The 19,978-nt window shown below is 42.5% G+C and overlaps 1 protein-coding gene across 1 annotated transcript in view; it reads left to right on the top strand.

Annotated features, from left to right (window-relative positions):
- ABCA5 (ATP binding cassette subfamily A member 5) overlaps window positions 1–19,978 on the top strand; it is a 203,305-nt gene that overhangs the window by 122,057 nt on the left and 61,270 nt on the right. Inside the window, exons 8-11 of the mRNA XM_056550216.1 lie at window positions 1,495–1,724; window positions 3,624–3,765; window positions 6,064–6,252; window positions 16,476–16,623. Coding sequence (XP_056406191.1) covers window positions 1,495–1,724; window positions 3,624–3,765; window positions 6,064–6,252; window positions 16,476–16,623 — 709 coding nt within the window. The remainder of the gene's footprint in view (window positions 1–1,494; window positions 1,725–3,623; window positions 3,766–6,063; window positions 6,253–16,475; window positions 16,624–19,978) is intronic.

Genomic DNA, 19,978 nt, shown 5'->3' with positions numbered 1-19,978 from the left:
GTGTCCCCCAATGGATCCTTCGAGAAAGAGATTTTACGGCAAGTGTTAAAAAATCTCCTTTTTCCACTTTTGCCTGTAAATTCAGAATTCTGTTACTTTCCTCTTACCAGTGCAGTGAAGGAGATGTGGTGTTGCTAGGTCATGTGACTAACAGCAGTGTTTAATAAACTGCTGTCTTTTGCTTAGAGAAACCGCTAGAAAGGAGATTAAAATCTGTACAGAAACAATAAAATATCTGCCTAGTTTCTTACTTCTCCAAATATTGTAAGGGTATGTACACACAATGCAATATCTGCCCAGAGATGTGCACATTAAAGAATATCTGTCCTTAGAAATTCCAGGCGGACATTCCCTGTGTAGCAGTCATCTCTGTAATAAATCGGCACTATGATTGTGTAGACAAGCGCAGCCTCCTTTGACATCAATGCAGGTTTGCGCGGTATTCCACAGAAAGAACATGTTAATTTTTTTGGGCAGAGTCTGTAATTTGATCTTCCACAGCCGAATATGAAAATGCCATGGAAATTCAGCAGTGTGTACAGTGCTGCATTGAAGACAATGGGTGGCTGCTCCACAGGAATCTCCTCACGGAATTTCTCTGAGCAGTTATTCTGTTAGGCCCTTAGAGTACCTTTCTTGTGGTGGAAAAAAAGGACTGAATCTGCGACATAATCCACAATTGTAACAGATCAGATTTGGATTTTATGGTGCTGCTTTTAAAGGTTAGAAATCCACAACAGAAATTGATATTCTGCAGATTTTAAAGGGATATTCCCATCACAGGATAGGTCATCACAAGTTGACAAAGTTATCATCACTTTTATGCTGCCCAAACTGCGGGCAGCATAAAACTGGTGCAGACATCTCCAGTCCTGGACACTATGAATTACTCTGATGCGCTCAGGCGTATCAGAGTAATCGTAGTTTAAAGATGCCGCCGGGGCTCGGTAACTAGTCACGGGGAGCAGGTCCACTTAGTCGGCTTTAGTGATGAGTCTCTCCCTAGATGATGTGCTGCGCCAGCTGCCGGCTGGAAGTCTGCCCTACAAGTGGACACACAGATCTATTGCAGCAGCAGAGAGCTTCCTCTGCCATGGTTATTTGACTGCCGGCAGCGCATCCGCAGCGTTAATTACTCCCGTGTGAACCTACCCTTAAAATGCAGGCTAATTTCCATACAGAAAAAAATCATCCAGAGATATTGTCCTGCAAACTGCTGCAAATTTTAACTGGACAGATCCGCAGGTAAAATCCATAGCTTTCCATCCTATGTGAATCCTAACCATTTGTTTCTGGGATATTACTAGTAACCTTTAGTGAACTGAAAATTACTATGTTAAAATTACTAGACAAATATGTGAGCATATTACTGCTCAGTTCAATGTATTCTTGTACCAGGGGTGGGCTGACTATTTGGGCTGTGTTATGGCTAAACTGGATTAATAATTACAATAATAATGTGATGTTCACATGTTATTTTCTCTCTTTTGTTAGTTAAAAACCAATTATTCAGCCTGGGAGGATCTGATGAAGACAAAAGCTACGGTTATGGAGAAGAAACCAGTGGTTGAAGTGGATGGCTTTTACCATGCGCTGATGTCCATATGCCTTGTCATGGCATTCTCACCATTTGGATGTTCTCCGGCAGCTTATATTGTTGCTGAAAAAGAGAAAAAGCTAAAAGAGTTTATGAAGATACTGGGGCTTCACGACACTGCCTTCTGGTACTGACAGGTTTTACTTTTAATATTTTTATACTATACTAGCATAACTTTAAAGGGGTTCATAAAAAGGTCTGTTGGGCAAAAAAAATAAAAAAAATAAAATGTAATACTTACTTGGCAACTCCAGTTATCATATATTGATCCTGAGTTACAATCTGTATTGTACTTTACGATTTACTTACTATTCTGATGGAGTAGTCACTGTGTACATACATTATATTACTTATCCTGTACTGATCCTGAGTTATATCCTGTATTATACTCCAGAGCTTTACTCACTATTCTGCTGGTAGGGTCACTGTGTACATACATTACATTACTTATCCTGTACTGTTTCTGAGTTATATCATGTATTATACTCCAGAGCTGCACTCACTATTCTGCTGGTGGGATCATTGTGTACATACATTACATTAGTTATGCTGTACTGATCCTGAGTTATATCCTGCATTATACTCCAGAGCTGTACTCACTATTCTGCTGGTGGGGTCACTGTATACATACATTACATTACTTATCCTGTACTGATCCTGAGTTATATCCTGTATTATACTCCAGAGCTGTACTTACTATTCTGCTGGCTGGGTCACCATGTACATTACTTATCCTTTACTGATCCTGATGCTGGTGAGGTCACTGTGTACATACATTACATTACTTATCCTGTACTGACCCTGAGTTATATCCTGTATTATACTACAGAGCTGTACTCACTATTCTGCTGTTGGAGTCACTGGGTATATACATTACATTACTTATCCTGTAATGACCCTGAGTTATATCCTGTATTATACTCCAGAGCTGTACTCATTATTCTGCTGCTGGGGTCACTGTGTACATACATTACTTATCCTGTACTGATCCTGAGTTATATCCTGTATTATATTCCAGAGCTGTACTCACTATTCTGCTGGTGAGGTCACTGTGTACATACATTACATTACTTATCCTGTACTGACCCTGAGTTATATCCTGTATTATACTACAGAGCTGTACTCACTATTCTGCTGTTGGAGTCACTGGGTATATACATTACATTACTTCTCCTGTAATGACCCTGAGTTATATCCTGTATTATACTCCAGAGCTGTACTCATTATTCTGCTGCTGGGGTCACTGTGTACATACATTACTTATCCTGTACTGATCCTGAGTTATATCCTGTATTATACGCCAGAGCTGTACTCACTATTCTGCTGGTGAGGTCACTGTGTACATACATTGCATTACTTAACCTGTACTGATTCTGAGTTATATCCTGTATTATACTCCAGAGCTGTACTCACTATTCTGCTCATGGGGTCACTGTGTCCATACATTACATTACTTATCCTGTACTGATCCTGAGTTATATCCTGCATTATACTCCAGAGCTGTACTCGCTATTCTGCTGGTGAGGTCACTGTGTACATACATTACATTACTTATCCTGTACTGATCCTGAGTTATATCCTGTATTATATATCAGAGCTGTACTCACTATTCTGCTGGTGAGGTCACTGTGTACATACATTACATTAATTATCCTGTACTGATCCTGCGTTATATCCTGTATTATACTCCAGAACAGTACTCACTATTCTGCTGATGGGGTCACTGTGTACATACATTACATTACTTATCCTGTACTGATCCTGAGTTATATCCTTCAGTTTTTATTGGAAATCACTAATATTTATTGGGAATAGGCAACAAACTAGTCATCATATTCATCCCTGACAGGCAGGTTCCTATACTACACAGAACATCAGTTTCTCCATATTGCTATAGAGTTCTTTGTGTGAATTAGATATTTTCCACAATCACCAGGTTTTTGAAGATTTCTAGTTTAGTTTTTAGCTATAACAGTTTCAGAAAATATAAAGTTTGAAAATCCTGAATTTTTCTGTTTTTTTTCAGGCTTCCCTGGGTTCTGCTGTACATCATTTTGATTCTCCTGATCTCTTTATTGATGGCCTTTATAACTACGGTCTTCACCCCATTTAAGCACAGCAGTTGGTTCCTGATCTTCCTGCTGTATGCACTTTATGGGATCTCTTTGGTGAGTACGGGGTATGTTTATTATACTCCTGGACAGTCGGCTTCACCACTGACACTGTAATATTTTATAGCTGTGCTTTTCCTTTAAAGCATAATAATATAGCATAATAATAAAGGAAAACTGTCACATGTTCACTCCCGTACTAACCACAGGTACTGACGGATAGTACGGGGGACGCTGATTCATATGATCCCTACGTTGCCTGGTTTCGTCCAGTCGTTTGCCCGCAATCTTAGTTTTTCTATATATGCAAATGTGGCTGCAACTGGCACGGGCGGGGTTTTCAGGAGCCTAGTGGCACGAGCGTCCGCAGCACCGCCCACTTATGAATATTCATCCCTCCCCCCTCCCGGCTCTCCCTCTCCCTGCTGCTCCTAACTGGTGTTCACTGCACATGTGCCGCTTCCTGATATGCGCAGTTAAGACCAGTTGGGAGAGGGAGGGATGAATATTCATAAGCTCGCAGCACTGACGTCACAGTGCCACTAGGCTCCTGAAAACCCTGCCCGTGCCCGTTACAGCCACATTTTCATATTTAGAAAAACTAAGATTGCGGGCGAACGGCCATACGGATCCGGGCAAGGTAGGGATCATATGAATCAGTGTCCCCTGTACTATCCGTCAGTACCTGAGGTTAGTGCGGAGTGAACGTGACAGTTTTCCTTTAAGTGGCTTTGCGGCCTGCAGGACTGGCAAAGTAAAATATTTCAGCTGAATCAAAAGAGGATTTTTATAGCATAATAAAATTGTATACTGCAGCCATGAAAAATAGCAGCAAACAAGCCTTAGCTGAACCCATTTCCTCCTAATGGCACAAGTCCTAAGTTACCACAGTAATATCCCACTTAAGTCTGCTCTCTTTATGGCATCTCCACAGAGCTGGGACACTTCCTCCTTTAGTTTCTGTGTCTCCTACAAAAACTACCAGATTAATCATTGTGTGTTCTGCAAGTTTTCAATTTACTATGTATATAATGTTCTCACTGATTTCTATTTCTCTGCTTTTTGTTAGTGAATGAGAACATTTTTGCTTATCCATGTGCTAAAAACAATGATCATTCATTGACTGCAGAGATGCTGACAATTGTAGAGATTTTAAATATGTTATGTTAGACATATGTGTGATATTTCATTTCACAACGCCTAAAGGGTTATTCTTAACAGCAACATTTATCATCATCAACAGGAGAGGTGATAACATTTGATTGCTGAGGATCTGACTGCTGGAATAGCCACCTATCAGAACCGGATTAAAAGTTATTCACTTGCCACAAGATAGGGAATAAATAAGTGATCACAAGGGTCCAATCACTGCGATCACTACAAATCACAAAAATTAAAGTCCGTTGTCTCCTCAATGAATGGAGTGGCATGCTTGGCAACTGCTTTATTCACTTTCTTTGGTACTTCTGCAAAGTTCAACACTTGCAATGTTTGGGAGTCCCATAAAGAATGAATGGAGTGCGGCCAAGCATTTTCACTCGGGACAAGGAACCTCCATCTGACCAACCACTGGGACCTCCATTGATCAGCTATCGTGTTGACAAGGGACAATGTTTAATCTTGGGCTAACCCTTTAAAGATTAAAAATGTAATCCCTTACATACTGTTAGGATATGCCATCACCTTGTAATCGGTGGTGGTCTGGCTGCCAGGACTCATCTGCACCAAACCTAAGAAACAGCGAACCTCATGGCTAGTTAAGAACTAGATTTCCCTCCTATCTTTTCCCAAAACAGCAGCACCCCAGGCCACCTTCTATGGAGAGGTTAATGCTTTATTGTTTTTTTTTCATATGGGGTTATCATTAACCCTTGGTCCCCCAGTCATACTACGGAATCTCCGCCTGGGGATATTCCAGGTGGAGACTGTCTACTGCAAGTTCTGCTGAAATTCTTCAGCACTAGAACCTCGTGGACATGCGCTGTCACTGATGGTAAGGTATTCCTCACAAAATTCTACCAAAACATGTAAATTCTTTTGTTAGAGTCTCAAATTTGAATTTCCACAGTGGAATTTTCTGCTGCAGAAATTCTGCATTCTGCACAGTGCAGCAGCATCCCACTGAAAACAACTGGAGGCTGCTGCATCGGACTGTCTGGGCAGAATTTCTATGGTCTAGAAATTTTTTTATATTCTATGACAATTCATTGTATGCTGGGAGCTGTATGCTCTGCAGATGGAGAACCACACTTTGCAGACCACACTTTTGATAGTATTTACAGCATGTTGAGTATTATATCATCCACTACTTCATCTTCTCTTTATTTATAATTTTTTTTTCTGTTCTCTACGCAGATCTTGTTTGCACTGATGCTTACACCACTTTTTAAAAAAGCCAAGCAGGCTGGCGGTATCGCATTTCTGGCCACACTTGTCCTCGGTGCTCTGGGCATTTTCATTGTGTTGAAGGGTGACTTTCCGAAGTCCTTTGTCTGGTTCTTTAGTCCCTTCTGTCAGTGCACCTTCATGATTGGTATTGCCCAGGTAAGTGTCACATTTCAAGACAGTAGTGATCAAACTTGGCTACATTTACATTATTTGTGTTACACGCTGTTATTGGTTTTGGATTTCCCATGTTTATTTTTTTTAGCTTCTGCTGCTTGGTATGAAAAGTGATGTGAGAATAGTGGCACAGATGGTGAGATTGAAAGTTATTTCATTGATGAAAATTAGCATTGGATCTGTTGAGGTAACCAAGGCAGAGAACAGAAGGTTTGCCCTATAATGTAATGTGTATCTATAGATGTTAAAGGGGTTCTCTGCTTTGGACAATCCCTACTTGTTAGAAGGGTCCTCTGACAATATTTTGATCACAAATCGCCACCGCAGAGGAAATTAAGCATTGCACAGTGCCCACACTGTTTCACACAGGGCTGTGGAGTCGGTAGATAAATGTTCCGACTCAGCAGTTTTTTGTACTTCCGACTCCAACTCCTCTGTATTAATATGCAAATGTATTTTATACATTCCTTGAAGGAAAGAAAGGCAACATACATGTCATTACCACAGGACTACTGGCTGGGAAGCCAACAGTCTACTATATTGAACCGTTTGTGTGCTGATCTGTTGCTGAAGATAGGGCAGTGGGAGGATCCAGGAAGGGGCATTTATCATAAAACATGATTTCCCTAGTAGAATCCCATAGTCATGTTTAAAGTTTAAGCTAACAATCGAGTTTACAAGTTTTTATAGCCTTAGCTGAATGGCAGCAGCTTTTTCCAATGGTTTACAGCTTCAGTCTTGAACTATTGACCCTCCATTCCATTCACTTATACAAGTGTCTCTAGTCCTGCAAAAAACATATTTACTTAATCCCTTATCAATGAGAGGCTATGGGTTCCCTGTAACAGCAGAACACAACACTATGGAAAGTATAAGTATTGCCGCTCCTAATTGTGTGTTGCGTGCCATATAGTGAAGCACATGAAAAGCATTTTTCATGGTCACTTAACGTGTTCGTTTTGCGGTTACGTGAGGCACTAAATGCATTGGTCTTTATTCTTACAGTAGAGAAGTCATTAATTATAACTTTTTGTGAATTGGGACATTTAAACTTGCTTTTTTTTAAATTCTAATCTAAATTTAGTAGGATTCGGAGTCGGTGCATTGTTTGCCGACTCCGACTCCAGGTACCCAAAATTTTGTCCGCCTCCTCGATTCTGACTCCACAGCCCTGGTTAGCTATAGAATGCACGACAGGTCCTCCAGAGTGAGAGACACTCTCCATCCTGGTCAAGAGATGAGAATCCTGAATATAAGGAAAAGAAAGCAATATTAAAGGATAGGCTATAAAATGCAATATATAATTTACATCACTATGTATAAAGAGGCACAAAACACTGGCTGCTATAACCAGCATGTGCCTTTCAGTTCCTTACCTTTTTTTTACTCTCTGTCAGTGAAATGAAACATCTGTGTCTACATCTAGTGCCTGAAAAACCCGTTTTAGCAAAGTTTACATCTAAGGAATTGTTGCAATGCTCTGCAAGCCAAAGAGGCTGATCTTTAGAATGCTACAATTTAACTATACTGATACATTGCAGCAAATTATCTGGATTTGAAAGAGATTCATACTGTTATTTTGTTGCCAACATATACTATAGACAGAATAAATTGTACAAAACCCTCAGCTGTGAGAAGTGTTAGGTCTGTGCAGGTTTTTCACACTCTGAATGTAAGCAGTACTATTCATTAACAGCAAGCAGAGTTGTTAAAAATCTGTTTTATTTGAATCCCCCATTCAAGTCCTGCAATCTACTCTTTACACTTTTTGCAGCCACTTAGTGGCATCTCTCATAGACTTTCTTGTTGAAAAAAAAAAAAACTTGTAATACAGTTAGTTTTATTGGCTCCTGCTCTATGGAATAGCACAGAGGCTTGTGGTATTCCATCCTGCAAAAAATCATACCCGACAGAAACCACATGAACAGAGGCCAAAATTATTATTATCATAGCACAACTCCAGTGTTGGGGGCAGGATCTTTGCTTAAATTTTTGTGCTGCTGCCCAAGCCCTGAATGTTCAGTGTACAGATTTAGCAGAAGTCCCATCCAAGTCTATTGGACTTCTGCCAAATCCGTAGTTTGAACGCTGTAAACAGGTACTAGTACTAGTCTCGGGCACCTGCAGATTTCCTTTAGCTCCACTCTTTTTTTTTTTTTTCACTGCAACAGGAGGTTTCATTGAGCTTATCTTCACTGTACCGAAAATAAAAAGCTGCTCAGTATGAACATGAAACCTCACGGATTTACTGCATGTCATTATTTCATTAGATGTCATCTATTATTCAGTATCTGACAGGATTTTCTCTGCCTCCACTGCAGGCAGCTAAATCATTCTCATGTCTTCTCTTAATGTTTTATTTTCTAAGTGTAATCTGTGTAATGCAGCAATTTTTTATGACAGCCTTACGTATGAAAGCCTGTGATATATGATATTGTCACAGGCATGGTTGTATGTATTTCTGTAATGGGCATACTGTAGTACTCAACCAGACTAATAATACAGTGTATTCTTCAGACCTTTTAACTCTATTCACATTTTGTTATGTTTCGGCCTTCTGCTAAAATAAAAAAATAAAATATTCTCCATCATTCTGCATTCAATACCTCTATAATGAGAATGTAAAACAGAATTTCTCGATCGGCTCCATAAGGGGACACAGAAGCTGCGGGTATATGCTGCTGCCACTAGGAGGCTTGACACTAGGCCACAAGAAAAGTCAGCCTTTCCCAGCAGGATATACCTGCCCAAAGGCACAGAGCTAATCAGTTTTAGCTTAGTGTAAGCAGGAGGCAGACACACGTCTGGAGCTCTTTTTTAATTTTATAGTTAGGGCCTGTTTTAGGTTCTATTCTCCTTTTTATTTTCTTGTTTTTTTAGGTGGGGGTTCAGGAGCATGGCGTTACCTGTTCACCCATATGTGGCTAAGGGGCACGGGGCATAAAGTATGCACCATTAACCCCTTCCTGCCAACAGCCAGCGCCTGGGGTTGCACCTTGGGTTCAGGTCCCCCTATCTTCCCTGCTCGTCCCACTGTCTCAGCCTGATGCAGGTGACTATAGCTGGCTGAAGAAATCTTAGGTGAGTATGACTGTTTACAGGGTGAGTATATCCTCCGCACCCTCTCCACTTTCCCACCACCACTTTTTATCTGTTATGCCTGGGTCCTTGCTTGGGGAGCCCCTTATCCTTGGGGCCTCCTGAGGGCGAATTTTCGCCTCTTTTATCTGGATTCGCAACCTCTGTAGCCCCCATCAACATCCCCCCCCCTCCTGCTTTGGGCCCACTCCACTTTATTCATTCTGGGGACAGTTCCTGCTCTACCATTCTGATGGTTGGGACATAATCAGTGGTGTAGGCTTTGTTTCACATTATTCAGGGGCAATTTCACAGCCCTTCTGTTCCAATGCCACATGCGACCGGCATTTTACTTTCGCTTCGGCCGCCTCCACACGTGAGGTGACCGTAGTGCCTGGGATTCTGTTAGCTGTAGGCTGCGCTGCTTGCCCACTGCCGGCAGCTTTTTCTCTCCCCGGCCGCACCTCAGTTGAAGTTGCTGAAGCACAGGGGGCTTTCATAATGGCCAAGGTCCTCTCACGGCACTTAGCTCCGCCCACTCCCTGCCAGCCGGCATTTCGGCGGGGATCCTTGCACTATGGCTTTTCAGCGTGTGCACTGGGGTGGGAGGTTCACTGTCTTCCTATCAGTGTGGTGCGCGCGCTGCAGGGGTGGTCAATTTTCGCCAATGAGGTTGAGTCTGGTGCTGGCCCTGCCCCCCTTCTCCTTAATTTAGTCCCCCTCTCCCTCTCTCTCTCTCTTTGCTCTGAGGAACATTCAAGGGACATAGACACCAGGTGAGACTGCTCCATCATTTTCTCTTGGTCTTACAATGTCCGGAACCAGACCCGACCTACCCCCCCCCCCCCGGCCAGACAGGTCACTGCAGCCCTGGTCACTCCATATGCTTGTGTGGGTCTGCGGAACCCAACTGTCCGCACCACTGCTTTCAAGGGACTAAGAAGGTTCAGTCACAGTTTCATTTTGCCCAGGACCAACCCTGCTTCCTTCGGTTTTCCGCCTGTCAAAGGCGACTACTCTGCCTTTGGCGGATGCAGCGTCCTTTAAGGAACCGGCGGACAAGAGGATTGAAAATCTGGCAATATTCGCCTTTGAAGCAGCAGGTTTATCTTTACTTCCTTCGCTTCTTCTTGGGTGTCAAAAGCCCTTTCTGTCTGGGCTTCCCAACTCCACCAGGGCATTTTGTCCACGGCCCCTTGGGAAGATTTGGCGGATCTTGCATTTCAACACTCCAATGCTGGAGACTTTTTGTGCTCTACTTCTCTGCTGTCGGCCCGTTGTAAGGCTTTTGCCACAGGTAATCTAATGGCACTTTGTCGTTCCATGTGGATCAAGGTCTGGGACGCTGAGGCCGCTTTCAAGAAATCTCTCACTGAGCTGCCATTTACTGGGTCTCGATTTTTTGGGAAACGCCTGGATGAGATTATCTCAGAGGCGCACTGGAGGTTATTACCATAGAATAAGTCTCGCCGTGCCGGTCCTATGGCTCGATTAGGGCGACCAGTCCGGCACCCTCACAGGATAAGAAGGCTCCTTCTTTCAAGACCCGTCCTTCCTTGAAATCGGATAACCGTTCCGGCCATTTTGCGGCCAAGTCAGGCATCCGTAAGCCTCCCTCTGCCTGAAGGGACGCCCCTCCTGATTCTTCTTGGGTGGGAGGGCCTTTGTCGCTTTTCCGGGATGTTTGGTCCGACCATGTGCAGGACTCTTGGGTCTGAGATGTCGTTTCCAACGGCTATCGGATCGAGTTTACTTCTTTTCCAAGGGATCACTTTTTTCATTCCCGCCCCACTTCCTTTGCTGCGGCCTTTTGAATCGCGCTTCAGACCCTTCTCACTCAGGGAGTGATTGTACCAGTTCCTCCCAACAAGCTTTTTTCGGGCTTCTATTTGAACCTGTTTGTGGTTCCCAAAAAGGGGGTTCCGTCCGCCCGACCCTGGATCTGAAGCTCCTCAACCCTCACCACCTCCTATGTCATTTCCATATAGAGTTTCTCCGTTCTGTAGGGGCATCCATGGATCAAGGGGAGTTTTCTGTCATCTGGATATCCGAGACACCTACCTCCACATCCCCATTTTTCCAGCACATCAGCAATATCTTCGCTTCGCCATTCCAGAGGTCCATTTTCAGTTTTTGGCCTTTCCCTTTGGTCTGGCCACAGCTCCAAGGGTCTTCACCAAGGTCCTGGCGGCAGTGATCACCATCCTGCGGGCACAGGGTGTGTCTGTAATTCCCTACCTGGACAACCTCCTGGTCAAAGCTCCAACCAGGGCCCAGAATCAAGAGAGTCTCCATCTCACTCTTCAGACCTTGTCCCGTTTCGGCTGGGTGGTCAATCAGGACAAGTCCAACCTGACTCCCACCCAGTCTCTAATCTTCCTGGGACTCCAGTTCGACAGGGCGACTGCCAGGATTCTGCTTCAGCTGGACAAGCACCTTGCTCTATTATCAGGAGTTTGGATTCTTCGGCATCCTGTTCCGGTTTCCATTCGGTTCTGCATCGAATTCCTGGGTCGGATGGTGGCGGCCATGAAAGATGTTCCTTTTGCCCAGTTTCATTTATGCCCTCTTCAAATTTCTCTTCTTCTGTGGGACAAGTCTCTGCTATCCCTCGATCACAGGATCATTCTTCCGTCCGGGACTCGCCAGTCCTTCCTGTGGTGGCTTTTGTCCCCTCTTCTTCGTCATGAGCGATCATTTCTGCCCCTCCACTGGCAGGTCATTGGGAGCGCCTTCCCCAAGACCATCCTGTTCGTGTCCAGTCTGACAACTCCACAGCTGTGGCGTATGTCAATCGCCAGGCGGCACACGCAGCTCAGCGGTGACGGCTGATGTCTCCAAGATCCTTCCCTGGATGGAGCTCTGAGTTCCCTCCATCTCGGCGATTCACATACCAGGGGTGAAAAATTGGGCAGTGGACTTACTCAGCCGCTCCTCAGCCAACTCGGGCAAGTGGTCTCTTCATCCAGAGGAGTTTGTGGAAATCTGCAACCTCTGGGGCTCCCTGGACGTGGACCTGTTTGCTTCCCGCCACAACCAGAAAGTTCCTCGCTTTGTGGCGAAGTCCCAGGATCCCTTGGCCCTAGCCGTGGACACCCTGGTGCTTCCCTGGTCGCACTTTGCCCTCCCCTATCTCTTCCCTCCTCTTCCTATCCTTCCCAGGGTTCTGAGGAGGCTCAAAGCGGAGGGCGTTCCCTCCATTCTCATGGCTACGGACTGGCCCAGGCGAACTCAGGGAGGAGGGCGTTCCCTCCACGGACTGGCCCAGACGTACACCAACGTGGTTCATGCCACTGCGCCTCCCAGTTCGTCCCGACCTTCTCTCTCAGGGTCCCCTTTGCCACCCCAATGTACAGTCGCTGCATTTGATGACAGCGTGGCGGTTGAGACCGCGGTTCTGAGGGCCAGGAGGTTCTCTCCCCAAGTAGATTGCACTATGATCAAGGCACTCAAGACCTCCTCTATTTACCACCGTACTTGGCGGTCTTATTTTCGTTGGTGTGAATCTCACTCCTTTTCTCTAGTTACATTCTCTCTCCAAGACTTCTTTCCCTTTTACAGTCGGGGCTGGAAGAACATTTGGCTCTCAGTTCCCTTAAGGGACAAGTTTCGGCTCTCTCCATCCTATTTGAGCGTCCCCTGGCGTACGATCCTCACAATCGGACTTTTCTGCAGGGTGTTGCTCATGAAGCTCCGCCTTACAGATCCCCTACTCCACCTTGGGTTCTAAATTTGGTTTTTAGTGCCCTACTGGGTACTCCCTTCGAACCTCTCCGGGATGTTCCTCTTTGTATCCTTTCCTGGAACGTGGCAATCTTCATTGCGGTCACTTCCATTAGGAGAGATTCGGAGCTGGCAGCTCTCTCCTTCCGTTCTCCCTACCTGGCCTTACACCAGGACAAGGTTGTTTTTCGTCCGGTCTCGTACTTTTTGCCTAAAGTGGTCTCCAGCTTTCACCTAAATGAGAACATTGTCCTTTTGTCCTGCTCCATCTCTTTACAGGGAACGTTTGCTTCATGGTCTTGATGCGGTACGGGCTGTTCAGATTTAGCTTTCAGTCACTTCTTCCTTTTGCCAGAGTGACTCCTTCTTTGCTTATGGAGAGTCGTCGTAAGGGGCTTCCTGCTTCGTAGTCATCCTTTTCACAGCGGATCCGTTCTGCCATTTCGTAAGCTTACTGCTGCAAGGGGAAGACTCCTCCTTTCAGGGTCTCAGCTCATTCCACTCGTTCTGTCAGGGCAAATTTGCAAGGTGGCCACATGGTCATCCTTACACACGTTTACAAAGTTTTAAAGGTACTTAAACCTTTGCATCTGCTGTTGCTGGTCTGGGCCGCAAGGTGTTGCAGGCGTCTGGGGTCCAGCCTTCCACCTAAGTTGCTTACATTTTTTGCCCACCCTGGGGACTGCTTTGGTACATTCCACGGTTTCTGTGTCCCCCAATGGAGCCAATCGAGAAAAGTTTCATCGATTGGCTCCACTGGGGGACACAACACCCACCCATCTGTTCTGGTGTTCCTGCTTTGGTTACCTGTCCGAGGATGGTTTAAGTACATTTTTATTCTGTGGTTTCCTCGTACAGGTACTGTTTTTTCTTTACCTGTCATTCCTCTCCTACTGCTCTGGGACTAAACTGATTAGCTCAGGTGCCTATGGGCGGTTATATCCTGCTGGGAGGGGCTGACTTTTCTTGTTGTCTAGTGTCAAGCCTCCTAGTGGCAGTAGCATATACCCGCGGTTTCTGTGTCCCCCAATGGATCCTCCGAGAAAGAGATTTTACGGTAAGCATAAAAATCTACTTTTTAGACATTATTGCAAATTTAATAATAAGAAAACACTAAAATTCTCATGGACATAAGTATTCAGACACTTGAAATCAGTCGCCCCACAAATAAGTTTTTATTTTTGTTTTGCTTTACCACAGATTTTGTGGTAAAACTATTGATGTCATTCCAAATTCCAATTGGTGGGGAAAAATGAAGCCCTCATATCAGTCTGTAGGTGGAAAATTGAAAATGTTATGGGTATTCAAAGGCAAGGAGGAAAAAACAAAAGGGCAAAAACAAAACCTGCATCTTATAGTGGTACTTTGGAGGGAAAAAAAAATGTTTTCAAATAAACTGGTGCCAAAAAGTTATACAGATTTGTAAATTACTTTTATTGAAAAATCTTAAAGGAAATCTGTCACTAGTTTCACCAGCACTAACCAGAGGTACTGGCTGGTAGTGCGGATGACACTGAATAACTTCATTCCCTGCTCCTTCTTAGTGCCTACTGCACAAAGCAAAACTACAACTCCCTGCATCACAACTGCCAAGAATTCTGGAAGTTGTAGTTTTGCAAATATTATTGCGAATATAACTGAACGAACAGTGCTGACGTCACAGTGCCTGAGGCCGCGATCGTACGACCGCCCTGTGCCCCAGGCTACTCATTTACATATTCAGAAGAATAAGGATATTACTGGAATGAAGCGGCTTTAGAGTAACTTGTGTAGTTTTTTCTAGTCTGACCACAGTGCTCTCTGCAGCCACCTTTGTCTGTGTCAGGAACTGTCCAGAGCAGGAGCTAATCCCCATATCAAATCTCTACTGCTCTGGACAGTTCCTAACATGGACAGAGATGGCAGCAGAGAGCACTGTGGTCAGACTGGAAATAACTACACAACTTTCTGTGGAGCATACAGCAGCTGATAAGTATTTGAAGGCTAAAGATTTTTTAATAGAAGTTCAACTCTCTATAACTTTCTGACACCAGATGATTTGAAAACATGTTTTTTTTTCCCTGCTGAGTTTCCCTTTAAGGGCATAAGGTCTCACAGCTGAGCAAAAACCAAGCTATGAGGTGGAATGAACTGCCTGCAGAGCTCAGAGACAGGATTGTGTAGAGAGACAAATCTGAAAAAGAACAAAAACATTCCTGCTGCACTGAAAGTTCCCAAGAACACAGTGGCCTCCATAATTCTTAAATTTAATTAGATTGACACAACCAGGACTCCACCTAAAGCTAGCTGCCCCACCAAACTAGGTAATTGGGAGGAAAAGAGTCTTGGTAAGAGAGGTGACCAAAAACCCAAAGGTCACTCTAACTGTGTGCAGATGAAGAAAGAAATTTCCAGAAAATAAACAATCACTTCTGCCTCCATCAGCTGCTTTATAGCAGCAACCAGAAAGAAGCCTCTCCTCAGTAAAAGCCACTTGGAGTCTAGGACTTCAGGCAGGATATGCTTTACCTAAACTGACACATTCTTGCAAATGTTTATACTGTACATTCTTTCCGCTCACAGAGGATTGTGTAGACTGCATGCTATTGTTGCAAAGAGCGAAAAGCGCTATATCTGTCTTAGGTATCATTCTCCAGATGCAAACAAGAATGACATCAAAAAGAAATATCGGTGTAAAATCTCTGATTACCAAGTAGCAATACTGTATGTTCACCTGTTTGATAGAACACCATCGGCCAGTGTTCCTCAACCTGTGACTTTCAACAGGTGATTTTTGTAGTTTAAATAGGCCCCAAATTGGTAGTTTATTGTTTAAAAAAATGTACCCAAAAGGTTTTTTTGGGCTATGGTTTTTGCTGCAACCCCAAAAAATCATCAAAAATATTCTACAAAAAGTAATTTTTTTTTTTTTTTAAACATCGCAAAAAAAGTTCTACAAGCAAAAAAGGTTAAAAAAAAGTTCAAAAAGGCAGAAAAAGTCTGAAAATGTCAGTGTTTTTATTGCCTGTAATACAGGCAAAGCGCCAGATCGATCCTACATGTTGCAATGAAATCACATATTTGCTTCAATTTGCAAAATTGTAGCAAAAAAGACATGATTTTGTGGTACTTTCTGCAAAAATGTATTTGACTGCAGCCTGTGAACTCAGAAGACATTCTCAGTATCATGTAATGCTCTTATTAAAAACCTGGTCTTACTTCAGAAGTTACAGCTTTGTACTCAAGAATGATGAGTTTCATTAGTGGCAAGCTATACTTGTGGTGCATTGTGTTCTCAGTGATAAACCACCAAATAAACCAAATTTTGTCCAGAGGTTTCATACTTTGCTATAGTCTGTTATGTGTATAGTCTGGGTTATGTGAAAAAAATACAGACTTATAGTGCCTTATATCCTGTTTTGCAGGTCATGTTTCTAGAGGCCCATGGAAAAGGTGCCCAGCTGTTTAACCTTAAGGATGGACCGTACCCCCTTATAATCACATTCATCTTCCTAGTTGTGGACAGCGTGATGTATCTACTTCTGGCCTCCTATCTTGATCAGATTCTTCCTAGTAAGACATCTCTGTTATTTACTAAATAGAGCTAAATGGTAAAATTCTGTAAGTGGACAGCAGGTCTTGGAGAGCTAATGGGGTACTTAAATTTATGACTTGAATTGCACCAGAATTCTAGCACAGTTGCAGTAGAAAATCAGCCCTAATAACTTTAGACCAAAGTCATCAAAGAAAAGATGAAAGAGGGTTCAGCCATGGTCTGACAGGTGTAAGTTTGGAAAGAGACAAGGGGTAGAAAAACATAAGATGAACATCCATATTGTCAGCTGTGATCTTAAATTCTGTGAGGGAAGATTAGCCAGTTTAAAATATGCTATTGTGTATTTAAGGGAACATTTCTGCAGAGAGCTAGAAGCAGTATAGAAAACAGTTCAGGCCCATGGGTATCTATGTACCTGGTCGAACTGTAAACAAGGGGCAATGAAGCTGAAAAGGCCCAGTATGGAAGAGATCATATAAAAGTCCTACCATTTAATAAGGACCAGGGCCTGGAAACAGATCTTTAAAGTGTAACTCCAGTTGAAAATTAATAAATCCAAGCACTTAAAGAGGTTATCCAGGATTAGAAAAACAGCTACTTTATTTCAAAAACAGCTTCATGCCGATACCCAGATTGTGTGTGCTATTACAGCTTGGCTCCATTCACTTTAATGGAACTGAGCTGTAGAACCACACCCAACCTGGAGACAGACAGGGAGCAGTTTTTGAACGAAATTGGCTCTGTTTTTCTATTCCTGGAGAACCCCTTTAAAAGCTTACGCACTGCCTTCTGCAGGTGTTTTGATATTTTTTACATTTCTTGATAATGCAGCATGAACTGTGTGATGACCCGGTTGCATGTTCTGCATATAAAACACAAATGCTCTGGCCTTTAGGCTTTAGTAGACATGATGCTTTGCTTCTCTTATTGATTTCCATGGGAGACACAGAGCTTGTTGTGTTTTATGAACAGCATGAAGAACAGGACATTAATTATTCCATACAGCATCATCTAGAAATGGCGGAAAAGAACAATATTAGGAAATTAGTGGTCTTAGCGGGAGCTGGCTCTGTTAGAAGAACACTTTTGAAGTGTTTTGGCTTGCAGTCTGTCGCTATTGCTTACTATATTTTGATACGTGAGATGTCCCATCAGGAAGCAAAGTCCCTAATAATAAATGTAGGTATTTTTAATAGGTAGCTCCATTTATCTTCTGCATGCAGGTCAGCCTAGGGACAGTGTAGTCAGTATGCAGCTCACTAATCCTCTGACTCTAGTGACTGCCTCCATGGTGTTCCTTGCACTGAACCTCTCCAGAAGCTCTCTTACAGCTGCTCTACTGTGGTTTTGTCATAATTGCAGGCAATGTTGCTGGTGGGGTCCTTTTGTGAAGCTTCCTTTGATTGCATTGAGGTCTTAGGGTGCGTTCAAACTGAGGAATTCAGGAGGAATAATTTCGGTCAGGAAATTGTTGCCTTCTGTCATTTTATCCATCAAGCGGAATCCAAACGGAATTACCATGCGGAAATGAAGAGAAATGAATGAGTAGTCTTTTTAATCTACTTTTCTGAATTCCGCTCAAATTCTGCTTAAATTCTGCTCAAATTCCGCTTGAAAACGATATCGGGCAGAATTTTATTTTTTTTACCATTAACTTCTATTGGATTCTGCTCATGGATTCTGCTTGAAGAATGAACATATTCTTTCTTCAAGCGGAAAGGAATTCAGTGTCAGAATTCCACTAGCGGAATTTCCCCAGTGTGAACAGGACATCGGAAAAATAAATTTAAGTCAATGGGCAGAGGAGATGTGCATTAATTTGGAGCGGAGAATTCAAGAGGAATTACTCGAGTAAATTCCTCTTGAATTACTCAGTGTGAACGGGTTCTTAGAATTAAACCATGCAGAAAAAAATGGGTTTCATCAAAATCAAAGGTTTCTTTCTTTTCTTTAGGGGAAAACCACCGTTTTTTTCTACCCAAAATCCACATGGTGTTTGCCCATCTGAACAAGGCCCTAGTTTGTTCAGGAAGAAGTGTGTGTGGATATGCTTGAGCACATCAGCTAGTTCAGCACTATTTATATTACAAGTACTGACACTTGTCAGGGATATTTGCCATTGTAAGCATGTTTGTTCAGTACTCTTTTTGGTAGGCTTTGTATATTATATTAAGAAAAGCCCACATTTGATTGCTGAAAACATTCCTCCAAAGAGTTAGTTGCTATATCTACTAACAAAAAAGTCAGCCCTGAATTTTTATATTGGGTCAGTAACAGGTTGATCTCTTTATAGAACTAGAATTTTACTGCACCTTAAAGAGTACCACTCATCTTGTTAAATGTTATCATCCTTCCAGTTCACTGCCCCCATCAAGATAAACCACCCCCTGCCTTTATCCATATATATATATATATATATATATATATATATATATATATATATATATATATAGATATATATATAAAACTCAATGTGTGTGTGTGTATGTTTCAGCATCATGTCCAAACGGCTAAAGATATTAACATTAATCCCTTAAGGACCGGGGTTTTTTCCGTTTTTGCATTTTCGTTTTTTGCTCCTTGCCTTTAAAAAATCATAACTCTTTCAATTTTGCACCTAAAAATCCATATGATGGCTTATTGTTTGCGCCACCAATTCTACTTTGTAATGACGTCAGTCATTTTGCCCAAAAATCTACGGTGAAACGGAAAAAAAAATCATTGTGCGACAAAATCGGAAAAAAACGCCATTTTGTAATTTTTGGGGCTTCCGTTTCTACGTAGTACATTTTTCGGTAAAAATGACACCTTATCTTTATTCTGTAGGTCCATACGATTAAAATAATACCCTACTTATATAGGTTGGATTTTGTCGTACTTCTGGAAAAAATCATAACTACATGCAGGAAAATTAATACGTTTAAAATTGTCATATTCTGACCCCTATAACTTTTTTATTTTTCCGTGTATGGGGCGGTATGAGGGCTAATTTTTTGCGCCGTGATCTGAAGTTGTTAACTTTACCATTTTTGCATTGATAGGACTTATTGATCGCTTTTTATTAATTTTTAAATGATATAAAAAGTGACCAAAAATGCACAATTTTTGACTTTGGAATTTTTTTGCGCGCACGCCATTGACCGAGCGGTTTAATTAATGATATATTTTTATAATTCGGACATTTCCGCACGCGGTGATACCATATATGTTTATTTTTATTTTTATTTACACTGTGTTTTTTTTTTTTAGATTGGAAAAGGGGGGTGATTCAAACTTTTAATAGGGGAGGAGTTAAATGATCTTTATTCACTTTTTTTTCCACTTTTTTTTTTTTGCAGTGTTATAGGTCCCATAGGGACCTATAACACTGCA

This window comes from Hyla sarda, chromosome 13 (genome assembly GCF_029499605.1).
Source record: "Hyla sarda isolate aHylSar1 chromosome 13, aHylSar1.hap1, whole genome shotgun sequence".
Taxonomy (NCBI): Eukaryota; Metazoa; Chordata; class Amphibia; order Anura; family Hylidae; genus Hyla; species Hyla sarda.
Note: the sequence above shows the minus strand (reverse complement) of the source record. Positions and strands in the feature narration are given on the sequence as shown.